Source organism: Phycodurus eques, chromosome 2, assembly GCF_024500275.1.
Source record: "Phycodurus eques isolate BA_2022a chromosome 2, UOR_Pequ_1.1, whole genome shotgun sequence".
Classification (NCBI taxonomy): domain Eukaryota; kingdom Metazoa; phylum Chordata; class Actinopteri; order Syngnathiformes; family Syngnathidae; genus Phycodurus; species Phycodurus eques.
Genome location: NC_084526.1, coordinates 9,698,958 through 9,721,281, shown reverse-complemented (window position 1 = coordinate 9,721,281; position 22,324 = coordinate 9,698,958). Strand labels below are relative to the sequence as shown.

General features: G+C 39.3%; 2 protein-coding genes across 10 annotated transcripts in view; one reads left to right on the top strand and one right to left on the bottom strand.

Moving 5' to 3' along the window:
* The window catches only part of myom2b (myomesin 2b), a 46,684-nt gene that overhangs the window by 17,792 nt on the left and 6,568 nt on the right, over positions 1–22,324 (bottom strand). For 2 of the 7 annotated variants that reach the window (XM_061666428.1, XM_061666418.1), the window contains exons 1-22: positions 15,161–15,247; positions 10,662–10,765; positions 8,684–8,741; positions 8,386–8,540; positions 8,209–8,295; positions 6,018–6,106; positions 5,664–5,711; positions 5,279–5,443; positions 5,018–5,179; positions 4,546–4,687; positions 4,075–4,274; positions 3,866–3,919; positions 3,638–3,765; positions 3,081–3,264; positions 2,802–2,976; positions 2,557–2,678; positions 2,247–2,434; positions 1,932–2,058; positions 1,640–1,818; positions 1,014–1,128; positions 673–835; positions 474–580 (exon numbers count right to left, since the gene is read on the bottom strand). In XM_061666428.1, the coding sequence (XP_061522412.1) occupies positions 474–580; positions 673–835; positions 1,014–1,128; positions 1,640–1,818; positions 1,932–2,058; positions 2,247–2,434; positions 2,557–2,678; positions 2,802–2,976; positions 3,081–3,264; positions 3,638–3,765; positions 3,866–3,919; positions 4,075–4,274; positions 4,546–4,687; positions 5,018–5,179; positions 5,279–5,443; positions 5,664–5,711; positions 6,018–6,106; positions 8,209–8,295; positions 8,386–8,540; positions 8,684–8,741; positions 10,662–10,765; positions 15,161–15,220 (2,812 nt within the window). In that variant the 5' untranslated portion in view covers positions 15,221–15,247. Of the gene's footprint in view, positions 1–473; positions 581–672; positions 836–1,013; positions 1,129–1,639; positions 1,819–1,931; positions 2,059–2,246; positions 2,435–2,556; positions 2,679–2,801; positions 2,977–3,080; positions 3,265–3,637; positions 3,766–3,865; positions 3,920–4,074; positions 4,275–4,545; positions 4,688–5,017; positions 5,180–5,278; positions 5,444–5,663; positions 5,712–6,017; positions 6,107–7,962; positions 8,149–8,208; positions 8,296–8,385; positions 8,541–8,683; positions 8,742–10,661; positions 10,766–10,947; positions 11,012–12,521; positions 12,649–15,160; positions 15,248–22,324 lie in introns of those variants that run through there. The other 5 variants (XM_061666438.1, XM_061666446.1, XM_061666467.1 and 2 more) reach the window with 5 other exon arrangements.
* rnaset2 (ribonuclease T2) lies at positions 15,335–21,744 on the top strand. Of its 3 annotated transcripts, XM_061666403.1 has the most exons (10): positions 15,335–15,440; positions 16,550–16,621; positions 16,733–16,787; positions 17,272–17,324; positions 18,424–18,481; positions 18,563–18,627; positions 18,772–18,885; positions 18,991–19,036; positions 20,692–20,766; positions 20,870–21,744. In XM_061666403.1, the coding sequence occupies exons 2-10, from the start codon at positions 16,557–16,559 to the stop codon at positions 21,017–21,019; spliced, it is 681 nt and encodes a 226-aa protein (XP_061522387.1). In that variant the 5' UTR covers positions 15,335–15,440; positions 16,550–16,556; the 3' UTR covers positions 21,020–21,744. The 3 variants fall into 3 exon arrangements, with proteins under 3 accessions (XP_061522387.1, XP_061522379.1, XP_061522370.1); XM_061666395.1 differs by lacking the exons at positions 16,550–16,621; positions 16,733–16,787 and having other exon boundaries at positions 15,360–15,440; XM_061666386.1 differs by lacking the exons at positions 15,335–15,440; positions 16,550–16,621; positions 16,733–16,787 and adding an exon at positions 16,795–17,049.

The following is a 22,324-nucleotide window of genomic DNA, read 5'->3' as shown; positions in this document are numbered from 1 at the left end:
GGGTTCTCTCTCTAGCCCGCTACTCTGTCTCTCCATCTCACACCAGCCGGCCAAGGCAGACGGTCGCCCCACAGACCCTGAGTTCTGTTCAAAGTTTCTTCCTTCGAGGGAAATGTTTCCTTGCCTCTGTCATCAACTGCTTGTTCGTGTGGTGTTCAGTTGTTGTTTTTCATGTATGAGGAGTGTGGTTCTTGACCTGCTCAATGTGGAAAGTGAATTCCGTAAATTCTGTTGTGGAGTGGCGGCCCCAGGGAAACTGAATTCTAACAAAATACATTACAAATCAGTATGGCAGACTATGAATGATCTCGTGTAAAAGTGCAATGTAATGTAATTAATTAAAATGATTACATTTAACATCTGAGATGAAGAAATTGGGGAGGTTAGGAAGCTAGAACTACCTTGCTTTGTATGAGGTTTGACAAACTGACAACACAATAATGAAAGAATACAATAAAGAAGATAAAGCGTACGGTCAGGGTCGATGGAAAAGCTGGAAGAAACTCCGTCTGTGTTGGTGACAGAGACAGAGAAGGTCCCAAAGTATTCTTTATCTGCATTCTTAAAGATCAGCTGGGTTCTGTGAAGCATGGCATTAGAAAGAAACAAACAGATAAAGAGTAACAGATGAGTCACATTAAAAGGTTTCAAAGTATGTGTGCGTAATCTTACTTGTTGCCTTCGGTCTTAATCTCAACTCCTTTGGAGAAATCTGTGATTTCGTCATAATCTTTCTTCCAGACGAACTGAGAGCCTGCATTCATTTGGCACGACTCGAATGTGAAAACAATGTCACCCGTCTTCTTATCCACACAGCAGGATACCTCCTGGGAGCCTACATTACACACAAAGAAAACATCGCTATCATTGGGAATAGTTTGACTGGACTGTCCTCATCTGGCTGGAGCATGTTTAGACTTTAGTGGGGTTTTGCTTTGAATTTATTCTACTTTTTTCCCCCTGAAACGTAAGAAAATCTAAACAAAGTGGACTGTCGGATGTTTCGACTTTACCTGGCACAGCCTTGGCAGTGACAGGGTCAGAGGTCATTGAGGCCATGCCTACACCTGAATCATTGACAGCACGCACCCTGAGGTCATAGGTGCAGCCCACTTCCAGACCTGTCACCTAGGAGACAAAAAAGTGTTGCTGAAAGGTGACAGAAAAGCTTCAAGGGATGGCTTTTTTGTTGTTTTTGTAGATTTAAACACATTTACAGCAACTTTATCATAATAGGTACATAATTAGGCCTATGCATGCCTTTAAAATACAGTACTGGAATTAATAGATTCCTCAGTTCTGGCAGCTATTCAGTAAGAGGCAAATAAAATCAAAATCTCAAACCCAACACGTAATTTCCAACTTTGTGCACTAGATGCCAGTGTCACACAGGTAAATATTCATTATTGTACATCAATAGAAAACAATAATACACATATGCATGTATCAAGATTGGAATATAAGCAAGCAGGACATTTCATTACAAACATTAACATCAAGTTAGTTTAAAGTTTTAGATGAAAAATATCCATAATAGAGTGAAAATAACTCAGAAAACGGTCCACTATATACATTTTTATTAATTCTTCAATAAGTGCCAAAAGGCGAGAATATAAAGCACATTTCAAGGTATCCTCACCTTAAGGAAGCATTGATTGGTGGGTGTCTCGTTGGCTGTAGTCCATTCATTAGTGCCTTTCTCAGCATACTCCACATAATAACCAGTAATGGCTCCCGAACCGATATAGACTGGCTTTTGCCACTCAAGCACCACAGAATCATCTCTCACCTCACAGAATGTCAGATCATAAGCCGGGCCTGTAAGCAAAGCACACAGAATCAACATTTAAACAAACAAAAACAAAACATCATCTTTATGTGCTTATTCCCCTCTTCATTTCAAATGTAGAAAGACAGTAGTGTTAATTAACCTGGCTCAGGCATAGTCCAGGCCTCACAAGTGTAGTCAGCTGAGTGTTTGGATACCGGTCCCAGGCCAATAAGATTGGCCGCGTACACTTGGAACTGATAATTTGCTCCTTCTGTCAAACTCACCACCTGTCAGTGAACACAGTGCCGTTGTCACTATAGTCAAAGATTTATTAGCCTATAAAATGGGAAAGCCTCTCTCAATCCTCAAACAGATTAGACCCCTCCAAGTTACTTCAATTGCGCATGCAAATGAACAGTTACTTGCTATTAGTAGAGAAAAGTTTTTGGCTCATCTGGTTCTACACAGACATTACCTTGAAAAGTCTTTCAGCGATTGGTGGGATATTGATCTCCCTCCACATGCTTGTTCCACTACGTCTCTTATCAACATAATATTCCTTAATTGGTGTCCCTCCACAGTGAAGGGGCTTTTTCCAGTTCAGGACCATCGAATGTCCGTCGCAGTTGACCAAAGCAATCTTGTAAGGAGCAGAAGGCGTGGCTAGAAAGAAGATTTAATAATGAATGCTAAAATTTCAAGCAATGACAGTTCAAACAGCACGCGTCAGAATAAAAAAGCGAAGGATTAACTGTGCTGCAGTTGCAAAACGAGGAAATACTAACTGAGGGCAGCCTTGACTGTTAGAGGTGCAGACTCCTGAGATTCCTCACTGAGGCCAATCTCGTTGATAGCCTGGACACGGAACACATAGGTTTCTCCTGTTGTAAGACCGCTAACCACAAACCTGTAACGAGAGCATCGCCTCTGTTTCTAGCTATTCGTTCACCACCGATCCCATTGACTCGAATCAAAATGACACAACTGTGAGCAATGCCATGTCTGCCTGAGATATTTACTGGAAACATACTTAGTGCTCTTGTGCGGCTTGTGGTTGGCTGAGGTCCAGTCGTTGGACCCTTTCACACACTGGTCGATGTAGTACCCAATCAGATTGTTGGGTTCTTTCGGAGGTGACCACTGAATGAGGACAGAAGTGTCAGTTTCCCGAGTTGCGATCACCTGGCCGGGCGCTGAAGGAACACCTGAAGCCGAAGAATGAAACAAGAGCATTAAAGACGTCGTCACAACAATTGCAATAGATACTGACTGAAAGACTAGACAGTTAAAGATGAATACAATCACAGACCTTTAAGTTCTTGGGTTTCAATAGGTCGACTTGGTTCTGATGGCTCACTGGTTCCGTACATGTTTGCAGAAAGGACTCTGAATTTGTACTGTTTACCCTCTGACAGGTCAAAGACAGCATAGCGAGGGGAGCGAATCGGGACCTGAGTGTTAACACGCTGCCACGCATCGCTGTCGGCCATGCTCTGCAGAGAAAGAGACATAGCACTTATGTACTACCGTAATTTCTCGTTTATAATTTTTTCCCCCCGGAAAATTGTCAAAAGTCAATAGTGCGCATTATACATAGTTATAGGGGCAAAAGGAATATTTATTTATTATTATTATTTTTCTAATTAAATATGACTGATGACTCAACAACAACCATCATTCAACTTTTGGCATGCGTATTATACATGGGTGTGCATTATACACGAGAAATTGCGGTATTATAGAATTGTTTTATGTCAATGCAATAATCATATTGTTCTTTAGGAGTATCTCACACTAGACAGCCAAAGTAGCAGAGGTCAATGGTCAGATAAGTTTATTGTCAAAAGAGACAAGTTATTGTCTTACCTTTTCTATATAATACCACATGGGAGCCTTGCTGGCTTTGGCCGGAGATTTCCAGCTTACAACGATGTAAGTCCTGTCAGTTTCTGATGCATAAATCCCAGATGGAGAACCTGGAGGTTTTCCTTCAGCTGTACACAAGCACATACAGTATGTAAGTGCACAAAAATACATTACAAAAATCACTACCAATAGCAGTACCGGCAATATAAAGAAAATCTTTAAACACACCTTCAACTTCATCATGGTAAGAGACGACATCCAGCCTTCCTCCAAGTTTTTTAGCTACATTAATAGGAAAACACATGATCATTATTTCAGCATTTACAAATTGATGTTGAACTTTTTCTTATTTGTTTCACTCTATATATATATATATATATATATATATATATATATATATAATGATACTCTGAACTGAGTATTCCAGTGCAACCCACTGTGTAGCCTCTCAAACTCAGTCGGGTCCAGAGCAGCGACGGGCTCAGACATGCGGGAAGGTTTGCTGATTCCTTTGGCGTTGACAGCTCGGACTCTGAAGCAGTAGGAGTGTCCTTCAAACAGGCCTGCCACTGGGTATTTACAGATCTTAATTGGCTGATCATTGCATTGGTTCCAGTTTTCTGTTCCAACCTCACTCCTGAAAAGTAAAGAAACAATGAAACAGAATGAGAGAGGAATTCAGACGCGGGCGTATTGTTAAACGGTTGACAGGTGACATGAAAGCTATTTGATAAATACACTATAATTAAGTTTTACAAATCTGCACATGGAGATGCATCCCCTTTGAGAAAGTGCAATACGTAATACAAACATATATACATTGTGCAGTATTATTATTTACGAGAAGCGCAAAATATTAGAAAAAGCTCTTGTTAGCTTTGTGTGTGGTATTTAAGGCTAACTCCTACTTGTCCACAAAGTATCCCAGGATTGGACCCTCTGTCGTAGTATTGGGAGGCTTCCATGACACAATGACGTAGTCTCTGTTGGCATCATGGATCTTGATGTCCATTGGAGCACCAGGTGCACCAGCGACTGGGGGAGGACCATCTTCACAGCAAGTGACAAGGTGACTTTGATTTAGTTATTATTTGTATGTAAAGTGTACTGATAACAGTAACAGAAAAACAGGGAATCAAATGTTCAACTCTTTGGACAAGATTTTGTTCTTGTTCATCCCAATAGTGTTTGGTAGGGTTAAAGGTCACAGCTCTGAGGTTTTTCCACCACAAAAGCATCCAAGCATGCCTTTTTGGACCTTGCTTTGTGCACTCAGAAACGAAAAAGGAATTTGACAAGCGCTTCCCAAAAAGCTGGAAGCATCGAATTATCCTAAATGTTTGCAGACCAATATTGATAGAAAAGTCGACCATTCCTCACCCGCAACAGAGACAAATGCACTATGTGCTGCCGTGCCTCCTTTTGTGACCAGGCGCAGTGTGTACAAGCCTTCATCTTCCTTGTAGAGGTTAGGGAGCGTCAAGGTGCTAACTCCTCTGCCCGTTTCAATCTTTGCCCATTTAGAATCAAACAAACGAGTGTCTGCAAATGAGACACACGGAAAGAAATGTAATCGAGTACAGCAACGAACACACAAAAAGACAAACACAAAGAGAATAACAGTAAATATTAGCCAATTACCATCTCTGTACCACTGTGCCTCGGGTTGCAGGTTAGCCAGGTTGGGTTCAAGGTTCATAGTGGCAGTCAGAGTGGCCGAATCACCTTCGGAGGCAAACACTGGGCCGAACTTTTCCAGAAAGGTAATGTGGATTTTAGTGAAATGGATCTTCGGAAGCATGGAAACTGACAAAAAAAATGTAACAAACAAACAAACATAAGATGCCAAGAAGCCAGGAAATCTGTTGCAAATGGCATAAACATTTAACTATTATAAATCAGGGTTACACACAAAGTTGTTCAGCTTATCACCCAAATTACACATTTGGTTCCTCCGTGTGACCCAAACATACAAAAATAGATCATCCGCTGCCATAACGTCCTATGAGTTAATGGTGACACATACCACTGTAAGGCATCCATCCATATGGACAAAACTCCTCCTTCTTGTACCCTACAAGTTAAAAGAAATTTTTTTATTTTTTTATTTTTTCCTCATCCAAGTACTTGTGAACTAGTAATTACGAGCAATGTATAACAAGGTAGTTTGTGAAATATATCTAGAAAGGATGAACAACAAATGAAACAAATAAGAGACTAAATAAATAAAGCTAATGGTAAGGCTATCTTAAATCCAATACCTAGACTATCAATGAATTCACATTTTAAAATGACTGAGTCATAACTAGACAAATGGAATATCGGACTGATAAAAATCAGGTAGGTCTAAATGTTTATCATATCATGTAGATGGACTTACTCTTCACAATTATGGAAGCCTGACTAGTTGCTTGTCCGTGGATGTTACCAGCCACAACTGTGTACTGAGCTGTATCATCAGTAGAACATCTGCAAAAATCAATAAGCCATGTGACAATCATCATTAGAGACTTTGTTGAAAATATCCAAAGAGTAAGCAGGTTAAGTGCATGCTGACATTCACCCCTCACTGCCATTTTCGTATTACACGCTATCATCAATCAGAATTCCAACCCAGGCAGGAAGTTTTGACCTGTACATTCTTGACAAGAATACTGACATCATTGGTTTAGGCTGATGGAGCTGCAGCATAGAGCTAAAAAATAAAATGTACAAAAGTATGATACAGTGATTCTGGATACTGTAAGTGTGTCCATGTTAAATCGTGTGCTCCCATTCCACTGTGACAGTAGACTTGGCAGGTGCGAGTATTATCATTTAGGGGTTCATAGTAGCACTGGCATGTTGGGGATCTGCAGATTCCTTCTCTCCTTTAATTTATACCTGGAAGTTGCAAATCGAGAAGAGTCGCAGGTATTGCAGCTCTTGAATAAATACACATGACAGTTATTGTGTCCATTCTTCAATATTTTATGGTTTAAAATGATCGGTCAACCCGACAATATCAACTCATTCCTGCTTTTACTGCTCATAGGAGGCGAAATATTTTCTTACAAGGCGGTTTCAGCAAGGCGTCGTTGATCTGTTCAAACTGTGGGTTTGTAATAGAGAGAAGGATCTAAAGGTGATTGGATCCAAGGAGAGAGAGAATCTTGGAGTATCACGTAACGCTGAGGTCAGCACTTGAACAGCTGAGCTTCCCAAGAGGGGAGGGAGAAAATATGTGCCATGATGCTCCTAACACACGACATTATTGTACTGTCAGAGGAACTCTCCAGTTACTTGGCGAGCAGAGCATTGACAACCTCACCACTGAGGTCTTTAGAACCACTGATTCTTTCGCAAGTGTTTTTAAAGACAGAATCCATGAAAACCAGCTTGATTCTTTTGGAATTGGACTTAATGGTCAACTGAATTCAATAATTACCATAATTTCTCATGTATAATACTCATATTTTGCGAAAAAAATCAAATCAAATCGAGACTGCATTAATGAAAAGGAAAAGGAAAATGTTTGTCACATTGTATAGATGTACAGTATACTAGTACCTAGGGGTTGTGAAAAAGGTGTACTTTCATTCCAATATATGTAATGTCTAATGTTACAAACTTCTATATAATACAGTACATTTTCACTGCTCACCCGAGAATCACGACATCTTCACTGGTGCCACCAAAGCATATCGTATCTGTTGCTACAGCGTCTGTTTGACGGCACTGGGTTTATTTCTTGTACCGCCACTTCACAGAGCACATCTCCAAAGTTCAAAAATATCAAGTGAAACAACACGTTGTACAGAAGTCAACCGGACGTCCGGCACACCAAAAACTTTCACGTGGAACACATTAATCAGCCTTTCGTTCTGGAGGGGAATTATGTCAACCCACCACCACAGTACTTTTATCCCAATATGATATGTAATGTCTGTTACAGATTTATACATCCAGCAAATGTTCCCTGTTCACCGATAATCATGACATCATCGCAGGCACCACCATATTGATAACTGTAAACGGTCCGGAATGTAGCAGAGCGCCCTTAGAGTGCACTTCTCAATGCACCTCATATCATATCTGCAGATTTATTTATTGTACTAACACTTCATAGAGCACATATCCCAAGTTAAACAATGTTGAGAAAAAAGCCGAGTACGTCTGCTGCTTTTAAGAAGAACGTGATCCCTGTTGCCGTCAGAAGGGAACTGTTAAGCAGCTCGGCAATACGACATAAACAAAGCTAATGTGATATTATTGAGGAAAGCCAAAGCTCCTACCCGGTAAGACGGTACTATGTCCAACAGTACTATTTAAAATGTTATACTTACCGTATCACTGCACACTAATTTGAGTTGATAGAAACCCCCCTCAAAAATCGATGGTGCGTATTATAGATAGGTAGAATGGAATTCCTGATTTTGAGTGTCAATTTTGGGGGTGCATATTGTACACGAGAAACAATGGAAAGAGGCGTGTCCCAGAAGTTTTCAGGTGTTCGTATGAGTTCTACTAAACCCAGAAAACTCCTACCAGTTCATCAAAGCGAGTGATCACATGGTCCTTATTCAATGTACCTCGGAATCTCCAGAGAGTGGACTCCTCCTTTTGCTTCAACGAGATACTTTCCAGAAGTCATGTCCAGGATCATACCATCTTTATACCTAAGTCAAAAGAATAGTATAACAGAACTGAGATGTTAACCTTGTTGGATATTGGATAAGGACGTCGGTTTTAATGTATTTTTTACTCACCATTTCACAATAGGCAGAGGGCAGCCTTCCACAGTGCAAAATAGTTTGATTGGAGTATTTTCAAATACAGTGTGAGACCTGAGTCTGACCAGGAAGGATGGGCCCCTGATCATTGGCTCTTCTCGCACGTACTTGTGTGGCATCTTCATATTTAACTAATTGGAAAATCAAGTATGCCCATAATTACTGAACGCACCATGCTTTTTACTCACACATTTCTCTTTATCTTGTTGATGTATTGTGTGTGTGTGTTTTTTTTTTAAATCAGTTTGAAAACAAGAAATGAGATCATTCTTACCACTTCCTGGATGTGGGTTCGTGTTTTATAATCATATCTGTCCACAGTCTCCTCAGAGCTAAATAACAAACAAAGTGAAATCACTTCAGAACAGATTTACCGTTTACCATTTGCACTAATAGATTGGTGCTTTTAGTTGTGTCATTTCCAAAACGTTGGAACGAGTCAAATATCCTACTAAAATATGCATTTTTTAAATATTTTGTTGTGAGACACTTCATATTAAAATATTGACAGAATACAAATGTTAGAAGAAACAATGACACTTCAAGTCAAACGTTTACTTTGATATTGTTTGATATACACCTCCAACCCCTCAACAAGGCAAGAAAAGAAAAACGTTTTGGGAGGGGAGTTTCTAGCCAAAAGTTGTTATTGGAGTTTAAACTATTTAAAAAAAAAAAAAGCTTAAGATGTGGCAGATGTGGACTGAATGTAACTCATCGCTCCTGCTTATACGTCGCAGGAGCGATGAGTTATATATGCTTATACGTGCTTGCTTTAAAGAAAAACAATGATACATAACATAGCTAAACCCCAGAGAGTTTTTCAAGCCAAAAGTGGGAAGCTGTGTTTGTCATGCAATGTGTTGTCTAGACTGCTTTTACGCCCTTCAGCAGAAATCATTTCACTTCTCAAATAGAGAAGAGACAACACGACGGTCTCTGGAATTCAGATGTAAACAAGCAACAACAGTCAGATATGTTGTCATATGGAATCTGCGTGTGTTGACACAGATGGCGATGTGAGATACTGACAGGATCAGAATTTGAACACTAAAGAGTTGATACACATCTGATGATGCATATGGATAACTTGGAATTCACACACAAACAGAAATCTTTTATGCACATTATATTCGTGGACTCCACTATATTATTATTTGTCTGTGATCAGAAATGTATAAAAAAAAATATAACGGGAATGGTGGAGCATGGTCCAAGGAAGAAGACTTATTATTATTATTATTATTAACTTCGTGAGAAGCTTTTTCTTTTTATTTTGTTGGCATTTATCATACATATTCAGTAAATAATGGCTATACGATACCCAATGTCGGTTTGAAAGATGTTGTTGTTGTTTGGGGATGAAAGTGGTCTTGTGTTTAGAATGTTTGAGGCTTTCAATTTTACATAACGCTTCAACAGACAGCGTGAGTTAGACGTAACACATGAGCGAGTCCGTAAAAAAAAAAAAAAAAAAAGAATTAAAAGTAAGAAAACTAGCTCTTGTGTGACCTGCCTGCTACCACAGCAGCATTTACAAAAAATATATATAATTCTGCTTTGAGCACCAACATGATGCATAAGAGTTTTTTTTGTTTTTTTTTAAAGAGGCAGAAAAGTGAGTACCAGGGGAGGAAATGCTTTTTTAAGGAGGTAAGTCAAGTGAATTGCAACAAATAACAAACACAAGACACTCAACAGAGATTCTAGGCACAGCAAATTAAAGTGGCAGAAAATGTCACTTGTATTCTTTGTGTGAAAAGATATAACTGAGTTTGGGCAGCCAGGAGTTAGCGTGTGGGAATCAAACAGCTGAAAGCAGTGCTTGATCTCCTTTTCTCCTTAATGCAGGCTGTCAGAACGGACACAACCATTCTCTCCAAAGCAGCGAGTTTTTAAGAACAGGGTAGGCCAGAGTCTTTAGACTGCCGTCCAAACATGAGGCAGGATCCTCAGAGAACTTGTGTTACTTGTCACACCCAATCACAGCCAGTTTTATTAAATCTAAGCTTTACGTATCCTTGGAAACCCCTGTTAAAGTGAATTAGTCTAGTCTTAAAGTTTGTCTGATATTAGGGTCACTATTTTAAGATATTATGAACGGCAAATGTTGCAGTTATGGCTGAGTTTGCAGGCGAAGCTTACAACTGTTAATGCCAAATTATTAGTAAGAACGCTATCAGCATCATTAGAACGATTATCACACTGCGCTTCAGTTAGAATCGACATGACAACCAGGACCGATCGTGTACCTGCTGTATTCTTTAACCACATACTGGCTCTGTTTATGGTGGTAATCATGGTTGTAACTCCCTCGCTTGATCAACCCCGACATGATGACAGTGCCGATAAGGACCTGTTGGACCAGCAACACGCACACTTATACTTACAAGAACACATGTCAGACCACTGCCTGAAAGAAGACACAGCACAGTGATAACAACACACACAAACATAAAAACTGATAACGATAGAGGACTGTGTAAGATACTTTGGACGTAACCTTTGACAATCTAATGGTAAAAAAAGTTCACTAACGAATATAAACTCTCAGTCCAATGGTGTAGAGCAGTAGAATCTCATTCCGAGAAGTAACGCTAATATTTCACCCCTTTACGTAGTGAACAAAATATCAGAGACCCTTCTCGGTATGACGCGGTGCAACTGCTGGGTATTTTTAGATTGTGCAGGTGTAGCTAAAGAAGTGTCCAGTATTGCGTTGGCACCCTCTCCAAAATGGAATTTGGACACGTGGCCACACGCATTCAGACAGATGGAAATATTACGGTCCCATTGGCAGCCTTACAATGACAAGGTGACACCGTGAAGACATAAAGACACACACGTGCTCACAAGAATAAACAAAGATGAGAGAGTAGTTTTCTAAGTAGGGATCAGTGGTGGACATACAGTAAACAGCATAACACTTCCCAACACTAAATTCAGGCAGCTGTAGCACTATTACACTCACTAATCATTTACAGAGATTAAATGTCAATATTTGCCATGAATTAAAATGATGATTTCATCACTGAGGGCAATGGATTAATGTGCATTAATCTTACGCCATAATTAACACGCTGACAATGCAATATACAGCAACAGATTTGTGTAAGCTACATATCATGCTGACACTTGAACTGATTCTGCCTCTCGAACCTCTCCAAAATGATTAAGGACATGTAACTCTCCTATTTGCACATCTCTGCAACATCCGCCTCAGCTTGGAGATACCATTCGCTCACCCATGTTTAAGGGAACGTCTAGCGCCGCCCAAACCTGCCAATCAAGTATGCAGGTCAAACTGAAAAATGATATCATTAACCCTTGACCTCTAAATCCGAGCCCTACAGTCCCCTGAGCAATGATATGATCGGAGTGCAAAAATGATAGTACTGATGTCAAAAGTCAATCCGGTCCAGTGGAACTGACAATTACTTTATTTTATATGCCTCGTTTATTCACTTACACATCCAGTATAGGTTAAAACAACAATCATGACTGTAGGTGCATTCAAATTGAAATGAACTGAAAGCAAGCTGGTCATGTCAGTGGGTCACCTCTGGCCGGCACTGTAACAAGTACAACTGCCCGACGGCACCTGAACCTCTCACTCTGTAACAGTAAACCTATGCAATGCTCAACTACAACTGTACAAACATGGGACATTCTTACACTGGATGAAACAACATGCATGCAATGTTTAAGAGGCCTTAACAAAGTCACATGACGTTCACATTATCTGTAAGAGCTGAAACAAACATTTGGACACGATCGCAAAAGGCCAGAAAGACTCTAGGATGTTGCTTTGGCCGACATGCAAACAACTGCCCACATCATCTACAGATCTTATTTTATTGGACAGCAAACACAGTTTAAGACATATCGCGACACCTCTTTTATACTGTGAATTATATATCACCTTTATTTTGTCCTATCTCTGCGTACAATTGTTCAACTTCTTTTTTTGTGTGTGTGCCCTCAAATGGTCCCTACTGATTCATCTGCCTGTTGCCACCTGCTCCCGTCCAATTAGGAAGACAAGTCGATTAGAATTCCAAACACGCCAAGGACACGAGAGGATTACAATATTTTGACGAAGCTTTGCTCACCCCTTGAGATTTCCTTTGCAGCGACTTCGGTTGTCAGCCTAAATCCACGGGGGGAGCCTAAATCCAGTACCGGGCCAACTAAACCGCCGATGTCTGCAATGGACCCCCACCTGCCCCTCCCTGAGGCCTTAAAAGGAGAGAGAGGTGACTATATATAACCGGGATCCTTCAAGACTCAGGCCTACTATAACCAGTCATCTATTTGATTATCACAGTTTGTTAGCATTTGTGGCATGTAAGTTTAACACCCAGGGATAAAGGGTTGATGAAATCTTGGCTCTATGAAAGCTGGTCTGGACACTGTCAAGAATCTGAGAAACATTTCAAGAGATACTCAATGCAATATTATTTTTTTCGAAGAGGCAGGAGAGAAAAAAAATAAATAAACACCTGCCAAGCTACATTTTGGATTGGATTGTACAGGTTACTGGACTACTTAGGGGGTAATAGGGCCACAATTTAAAGAAAGGAAAAAAATACTGTAATTGAATTGCATTTTTTTAAAAGGGTTAAAGTTCAGAGAATAAAGTTGGAATATTACAAGAAAAAAGTCATGTTTACAAGAAAAAAAAAACATTTTTTTTTTTTTTTTTTTTCAAATAAAGCCAGGTAATATCAAAATAGGAAAGACAACCTTTGGTTAGATGATTAAACCAAACCATTAAAAGATGCCATTTCAGTCAACGTAGAAACAAACATTTGGACAATCACATACTTATGATAGTTTTGAGGTTCACCAAAGCTAAATAATCATTTCATTCAAGGTATATTAATTAAATAGTATGTCATTACCATAACTTAATAAGATCCTCACAAGTCCAGATCGAAATGCAAGAAGATATTAATGCTGCAAAGATGACTTTTTTTTTCTTCTTGTAAAAATATGACATTTTTTCTTTATATTACAACTTTATTCTCTATTACTATTTTGACTTCATTCTTGCAGTTTATTTTTGTGTGTGTGTTTAATTTGGCCCAAATACTCCTTCTTCCTTGAATATTGAAGCATCAAATTCTGATGTGGCAATGTGAGCTGTACAATCAGTAGCCTAACAGCATAATTGCCCAAGTCATTTTGGAATGTTTTGAGAAAACGAGAAAAAAAATAAAAACACGACAAATTCAACAAACAGGAAGAGTCCAGTTGCCTCAATCCAACCTTTGTGCATTACAACGAACTGGATGACTCTGAATCTACACAGACATAAAAAAAAAAATATTAAATTAAAAGAAAAATTGCAAGCACACTAGTTTCTTTTATTGATATTGTGTGAGAAAATAATTATTTAACAGAGGCAATTATGCTATGAGGCTAATGTAATGCACCGTAGTGCCTGTTTGGATCTTTCTAACCGCATTGTAGCAAGTAGTGGCATCTCTCCTCAAATTGTTTTTCGTAGATTGGCTATGTCTTAAAACACTATGTTGCATGCTGAACTTTAGCCAGCGCTTATTTATAAAACAAGCTACAGTTACAGCTGGGCCTATTCCTGACATGGTGGATAACCTGTGAAAAAGTGTTCACGCGAGACTAAAATCGCTCATTTGTTTTTTTTTTTTTTTTTTTTTTAACTTCTTCTGGACTTATAATAAAATATTCTCTGCATAAGTGAGCACTTGTTAAAAATATGTATCATCTGAAGTGAGGCAAAAAGAGCCCCCTGTTGGCCAGAGTCTCGCACTGTGACAACAAAGCCCGGTGATATTTTTAGCACATTATGTTGCTGGCAGACAGTGACAAGTTGGTAAGTCAAAAAGCTCTGTGGTAGCTAAGTGGTGGTAATTGTCTTTCAGTCCATAGTGCCATAGCTCAGTGAATGATTCTCTCGTTCTGCTCTCCTGACAAGCTTAATTTTGCGCATTAGATCATAATGCCTCATTAATTTAATAAAAGCCCCGTGGCAATTCATACGTTTAATCAAGTCTGTCTGCTGAACATGGATTTGTGAAACAGTCAATGCCAAAAAAAAAAAAAAAAAAAAAAAAAAGCCATAGAATAATTTCAGCTGACTGTGGATTAAACTAATATTATTATACTGTATTTAACAACAACACATTGTTCATTCTACTTTGCGTGGCGTTTGCATGGTCACCCCATGCTAGGGCTCCGGGCACTCCAGCTTTCTTATTTGACACTTTTTCCATTTTCCGAAAATATATTCTAAATAAATATAAAAAATAATTTGTATTGGAAGTGTGGGAGTTAAGCTGTCGGTGGTATATAGAATAAAATAAAAGTGTTCATTTTACTCAAACCTATAAATAGCAAAATGGGAGAAACTAGTCTCTTATTATTATTATTTTTTTCCAGAGCTGTATGTACTGTTTTGTGGTAAAATATGTGGCTTATTGCCTCAAATAGTAATAATAATAATAAATAAATAAATAAATGAAGTAATACAAATAATAACAAACGTTGTGAGACAACACTGCAGAAAACGGATCGATAGATATATTTGTCCACGTGAATTAACTGCACCAGTACACAATCTATCGATCCATCCATTTTCTTGACTCGTAATTATATCCTCATTAGGCCGCAAGTGAACTGCTGCTGCCTTGCTTACTTCGGGCGAGAGGCACGACGGGGTACTATGACAAGCAACCACAAACTTTAAACATGCAGAACGTAACAATACCGTTTTCGTAAATGCTGAGTTTTTGGATTCGGGATATTTCGTGCTGTGTCTCGTGTGCATTCAAGCGGTGATCAGAGGAGACACGGTTTACCACGTGACCGAGCATGTTGGTCGACGGCACTCGTGATTGGCTGAAGCGGCAGGCTAGAGGCGGAAGTACATGCAGTAGGTAAACAACTGTAGACGCAACTGAAACGAACGCCTCAGTCCCTGTCACGCAAGAACATGAAGCAACACTAGTCGGCAGTCTTCTCGAAGCAATTTTGCAACATAGAACGAAGTAAGTTACGTTCAAATATATAGTACCAACGCTTGTTCAAAGCTAAACGTATTGTACTGGATTTGCGGTGAGTCGTAAGACATTTTGATGTAATTTCTTGCGTAGTTCTTCGCTGCAGCGTTGGACTTTGAGCTTTCGCCGCACTTATGAATTACGGCCAGTAAATCAGGAGACAATTCAATTTCCGTCAAATCGGAGTGTTGTTGTCTTTGTAAATGCACGAATGCTCGAGACACCGCCAGAGGTAGCATTTGAATCATTTGTTTATTATTGCTGCTGTAGTAGATTGATGTGGGTGGACTGCATCACGCTGAGTTGTTTGGATGGTCACGGGCGATTTCGTCAATAGCCTAACGCAATTCGGGTTTTCCTGATTAGCACATGTGCAACCTCCCCACTCGTGCCCCCATTGTTGCAGCACCACCCGTTTTCATTAAAAAAAATAAAATAAACAATAATTGTATGTAGTCATTTGGGGGCCCAAAGCAAAACCAGTCATGGGGCCCTCGAGAGCCGGGTACTGCAAAGATTTTGAATCTTAATGTTTCTCATCAACTTAAAAAAAAAAAAAAAAAAAAAAAAAAGTGAATTTGAGAACATTCTCATATTTCCTGAGCTAGATTAAGTCCTTTAAAAAAATTCTCCTTGGGGATGATTGTCTCATCAGTGAGTCATCTCTACAGTCATTCATTCATTCATTCATTCATTCATTCATTTTCCGTAACGCTTCTCCTCACTCGGGTGGCGGGCGTGCTGGAGCCTATCCCAGCTATCTTCGGGCGGGAGGCGGGGTACACCCCGAACTGGTCGCTCGTGCACAAAAAGAAGAATATAGAAATAGAAGAATGTAGTCCATTGCATGAAAAGACAGGGGAAGCAGTCAAAATGATCAAGCATTTTGATGGGTTTTAAGCATGTGAATTAAGAAGAAGACATCATTAATCCGTTTTTATGAAATCTTTGGGAGTCCCCGTAGATCTCGGGCCCCAAAGCAGTTGCCTGTGTTTGCTTAGTGGCAATAAAACATTTTATTTCTTTTTGCTGTAGTTGGTGTAGGAGTAGATGCCTTGATAAACAATTATTAATTTACAGTCTCTCTTTTTCCGAAGCTCCAGTATGAATCTCAGCTTTCCTCTTCTGCTCTGTCTGGCAGCGGTCTCCGCCTTTGCTATGTCGCCTCCGTAAGTGCAGGGAAACCCTGTCATTTACTGCATCATTTTTTTCCTCTTTGTTAATATTTAGTAAGTTTATTAAGAATTGTATCTGTGCTGTGCATGCTGTTGTTTTTTTAGACACATGTGGACCAAACTCATCCTCACCCACCACTGGCCCAGCACTTTCTGTGGTGTGAGTTCCCTTAAAAAAACTTTTAGTAGAAAAACATGTTTATAATATCACGTTGAGACTTCAGATGCAAAGCCATGAATCATTTACCTCCTTAGTCTCTCCTGTGCAAATAGAAAATGTTATCTATTTTCAGAGACGCTTTGCCACTGACTCAACTTCTAAACTCGTGAGGTCTTGTGACGTTAAAGTCACAAGGCTGTGTGCTTTCGATTGTGGCAACATGCAATCCAGAGCGGCACAGTGTTTTGTAACCCTTAATTTGGTACGTGTTTGCTTCTTTTAACGCTGTGTCCAATGCTAATTGTGCTGATCTGTGCTCTTTTTAATTTCCCACACGGGGAAGACTTAAGTTTCTACATGATCTGTCTTACTGTTGCTCCCGCATTTGACAGTTTCACTTTAGGCTCTGTGTAATTCCTCTCAGTACTTTTGGTGGACAACTGTGAGTGTCAATGCAGGTTATGATGTCTCTGATCAATTTCAGATGGAGTCCTGTCACCATCCTAACGTTAGCTACTGGACACTACATGGACTTTGGTAAGTGTGCGTGCGTGCCAAGCTTTAGCCATTAATCTATGTAGTTCTCAAACCATATCATGATTACAGCCAATTGTGCACAATATAAGTGCAACACTTGTTTTCGTTCCCATTTTTCATGAGCTGAACTCAAAGGGCTCTATTTTCATGACTAGCACATATCCAGTCGTACGCTCAGCATAACTTTGCGAGGATGCAGGTTAGACCGGGTGTTTGTAATTTCGTAAACATGGGGCAAAGCTGTGTAGTTAAAAGACGAAGGTTTGCGTCGTCTGGGGGCGAGCACAGTAGACTCAAGTCATGTACAATCAAAGTGTCTTCTTTCAATCCCTTTAAATGTGGCACACTGACAGACTCGACAAAGAGAGAAATGTGCCAACAAAACAGATCGAAAAGAACACTAACTGTCTAACCACCACCAAAACGTAAATTAAAGACACGATCTCAACCTAACTCCTAAACCAGAAAAACCGGTGAAAAAAAGGGTTCGAGAAAAAGGTTTCTCCCTCCTGCCAGACTTTTAGCAGGTACCATTCACAATGGTCCTCTTATTGTTTGTTACAACACACTTGTTGATAACAGCACTGCTCACAACAGGAACAACACGTGCATATGCACTGCTTGGCCATGTTGGAAGGGGAAGAGAAGCGAGAGACAGGCTGCAGACGCCATTTGTGCTCCGGGGCACATTGCGCAGTCTATGAAAGAAGAGCCCACACTTTTCCTCTGTACACAAAAGCCCCATTTCTCGTAAATATTGTTCAGAATTTTGACTTGAATTGTTAGTGAGCACTTCTCCTTTGCCGAGATAACCACCCTCACGTGTGTGGCATAAAGATGCTGATTAGAGAACATGATCATTACTTTGTTGTGCCTTCGGTTGCCCGCAATAACAGGCCATTTGAAAATGTGCAGTTTTGGTGTATTAGGGGGCTCAGAAAACCAGCCAGTTGCTTTATTTGCCTGAAACAGTACCACACATCTCCTTTGCATAGTTAATCAGGTTGTGTTTATATTTTTGTTCAGTGTATTTTAATACATTTGCTTGACATTAACAAGAAGTAAATAAGTGGAAATAATATATGCTTTCCTTTTTCAGGCCCGATAAAGGGACTGTTTGTAACGCATCATGGCATTTCAACTCATCTGAAATAGAGGTATTATATTGTGCTTTATACTTTTTCTTGTAAGTGTAAAAAAAAAAAAAAAAAAAAATTTATATTCTAGTGTATTTTCAGGACTTGCTCCCTGACATGGAAAAGAGTTGGCCTGATTTACTGAAACCTGCATCAGATGGATTTTGGTGAGGAGATCAGTATTTTATGATTTTTTTTTTTTAAATAAGAGTCATCAGAAATTTTTATTATTTCAATGGTTAACGGTTGGATTTTTATTTTTGTGCGAGACGACAGTCCATCATCTCCCATGTGTCTGTGTGTTGCAACAGGAAGTACGAGTGGTCCAAACACGGCACATGTGCCGCCAAAGCACCCGCGCTCAACAGTCAACATAAATATTTCAGCAAGGCACTGGAACTGTACCATAAAGTGGACTTGGATAGGTACTGAAAACTCACAGCACTGCAATGAGTTTATAGTCCACCATTTCACACTTGACAACTTTCACAGTATATTATAATTCTACAACTGTGTCCCTGTTTTTGTAGCATCCTGAGGAAATTTGACATCATCCCATCTGAAGACTATTATAAAGTAAGTATTTCTGTTTACAGCACCGTGTATCGGAGTGTATTGTATATAGGGAAGTATCGACCAGTCATTTCCTACAACTGTGCCAAAATTGATCCAATTTTACATAATCGGTCGTAAAAAATGTTCATTTAACATATCTTTGTTCACATATGTACAGTGTTGTAACGAAGGTTCATGAACTCGTTCATGTTTTGTGCGACCGTGTGTGCGAACTGGTCTTAGTTCATGTCTGTGTGTTGAACGTAATTTGAGAACACGCTCATTCTGGCGTAAAAGAACAGTTTTTGAACGAAGGTTCATTTTCATTCAAGAATGCTGCGTAAATGGGAGTGAATGTGTTCTTCGGTGGTTCTTGTGTAATACAGTACATGATTGTAAAAATTGATGACTAGGAAAATGGTTCTTTGTATCAGAATGCTTTAGTTAAAACTGTATGGTCACACTGTCATGACTTGTCATGACAATAAAAAGGCGATTCTTCTTGGAATTTACAGCGGTGTGAAAAAGGGTTTGCACCCTTCCTGATTTATTTCAGTGTGACAAAGATGCAAAAAAACAAAATAAAATTAAGGGGGCAAACACTTTTTCACAGCGCCGTATTTTGTTTTTTAATAGAAGAATCGATAAATGTTTTGTTTATATAGTTAGCCAGAGCTGCGAGGAATGCAGTTATCAGTGTCCTTTCACCATCATTCCTGTTGTCCTGTGTTGCGTGTTTTTGTTTACTCATTAATGACAAAAGTCCTATTGTTGTTTTTTCCTCATGTTTTTGAGATTGTAGTGCTGAAAGCTGCAGCTGGTTATGAGTGTGGACTAAATGGGTGGCAACAATGGGGAAATGAAATGGCAATATTTTAAGGGGAATAGCCCGTCATCAACATATTGAGAGGAAAAAAAACAAATAAAACTGTGAACTAGTTCATTTTTGGAATGGTGAACTTAGTTCAAAATTTGTAATGATCAACTATAAACTGAACAAGTGCATTTTTTGGAATGGTGATGGAACTACTGAACTTGGAACTAGTTCGTATACGACGACGTATTGTGACAGATAAAACAATCAAATGCTCTTCCACTAGATGGCAGAAGCTACAAATAACCAATGTATCCTCTTGTTGCCTTTCATGCATGCTGTTTATCATTATTTCAGTATATATACTTTTTGTGACATTTTTGTTTGGTGATGTGCTGTGAGATTTTTCCTATGTAAAACATGTGCCTTGCCTCAATAAGGGTTCGGAAGCACCGGTACAGATGTAGTATTGCTGAGACTATAAGACTATCCTGCTTTTTAAAATATTTTTAACGTCAAGCGTAAAAAGAAGTTGGCCACAGTTAAGTAGTAAAATGTTAAAAGAACAAATTGTGTTCGCCCTTTGATGACGGATGAAAGATGAACAAGCATAGGGTGATTCAGATGACTTTGGGAGGTGAGGTATTCAGATTTTGAGGGTCCACTCTACTGGGTGATTTTGATGCCTTGATTGCATCCGTCAGTCAACAATTAGATGAAATCAAATTAGACAAATCACTTTTACATAAATAAGTCAAAATATGATGCTTTTCTATTCTTTACCTGAAGCCCGTGATGATTAAGAGTGGGGTAGAAGTAAGGTCAGAATGATGGATTGTTCCCCTTGTGTGTCATTTTGTAGTTTTCACAAATAGAAGGAGTCATGGAAAACTTCTATGGTGTCAAACCCAAGATACAATGTGTCCATCCATCTAAGGTATGAGCGTCTCATAGCAATTACGGAATGTTGGAATTCACCATAACTGTTATTCACCGTGTGCTCTTGAGTTGACCTCAATATTTCATAAATGTTTTTCTAGAATTCGGATGCTCAGACTTTGGGTCAAGTCGAGATTTGTTTCAGCCCCGACTTCTCCCTCCTGGACTGTGAGAAAGAGCTCTCTTTCACGGGAGCCCCTGGGTTCAGTGTCTGTGACCGTGACATACCAGTTTACTATCCACCACTTTGAAACACAAACACAATAACACACTACCGCGTTTACCGATGTACACGTACTGTATATACTCTTTGTTTACCACTTAACTGTACTGTTAAGTGCAGCAAGTAGCGACACTCACAGGCTGAGACAAGCAGGCTTGCTACAATGTCATATTGTACCAATCCCTAACTAAATAGTTTCCATTTTCTGCCAGGGTGCTACTATTTACAGTTTCAACCCATCTACGTTTTTTCAAAATAGTGTAGTAAATAGGTTTGTGTCACAATAATTGTTTCTTTGTTTGTTTGTTTTCTTTAGTTATTGTTAATTGCACAACAGTCTTCACCTTGTTGAGTTACATCGTTTCGAAAATTGGATTTCCGACCATGTGCCTTTTCAGGTTGTTTACATTAACATTAAAATGTATTAGTGTCTTACCTGTTAGACTGTGTTAGGGCTCATTTTGAGAAGTCAACAATTAATGATCCACTTACTTTATAGGGGAAAAACAGAGATATTTTGCGGGAAGTTAAGGCTTATTTAAAGTTAATATGCCACAGATTTTGGTTTGTGATCCATCTTTTATGGGGCAGAATCCAGAGAAACTTTGCAATGTTCATCAGATGTCATTGTGTTATAGCTTGTGTTTATGGTGCCATTTTGTTTTTTATTGTGATATGGTAAACGCATAGTGTGAGGTTATCAGGAATTTGTTGCCATTGTGAATGTCAATAAAATATTATTGATTCATTGCTTATGTGTGGGGTTTTTTTTGTCATCGATAACTGGACAAATTATTACATAGTTTCCAGTTTGTTTGATGATCTTGAACATCAAAGTGGGGAAACTTTGCAAAGATATAAGAATTTGACAACTTGATCATTATTGTCTTTGCAATTGCAGAGCTGATGGTACTACTCTTCTTGGATCCCCTGAGATTGTTGTGGCGAGTGAGTGTACTATTGTGCTGATGCCGTTTTTCAGCTTGTCTTTCTGCACGCATCTTCTCCCCCTGTATGGATATTAATACGATCTCCTTACAGAGCTTTAATCCTATCTACACAAAGACACCATGTCCATAATCCTGAATCTCTTCCATACGACATAGGCATATGATGACTATGTTAATGATTTTCAACATTGAATTATTATTTTTTTACACACACATTATGAATTTAGTTTATAGAATCATTTGCTGTCTTTGGGAGAGCCAGGTAAAGCTGTTTTATTAGATCACACGCATGCAGGCACGCAAGAAGAGATTCAAGTGAAAGTGGCGTGCAGACAGCACTGCACCTCTTCAGCTCTGGGGTTGATGCCTTGCTCAAGGGTAGA

Bases quoted from the DNA above. Each gene is read 5' to 3' on its own strand.
- rnaset2 (XM_061666386.1), top strand. From the start codon at position 16,852: ATGCAAAGCCATGAATCATTTACCTCCTTAGTCTCTCCTGTGCAAATA. The intron at 17,325-18,423 runs GTAAGTGTGCGT...TTCCTTTTTCAG, and splicing joins TGGACACTACATGGACTTTG to GCCCGATAAAGGGACTGTTT. The intron at 18,482-18,562 runs GTATTATATTGT...GTGTATTTTCAG, and splicing joins TCAACTCATCTGAAATAGAG to GACTTGCTCCCTGACATGGA.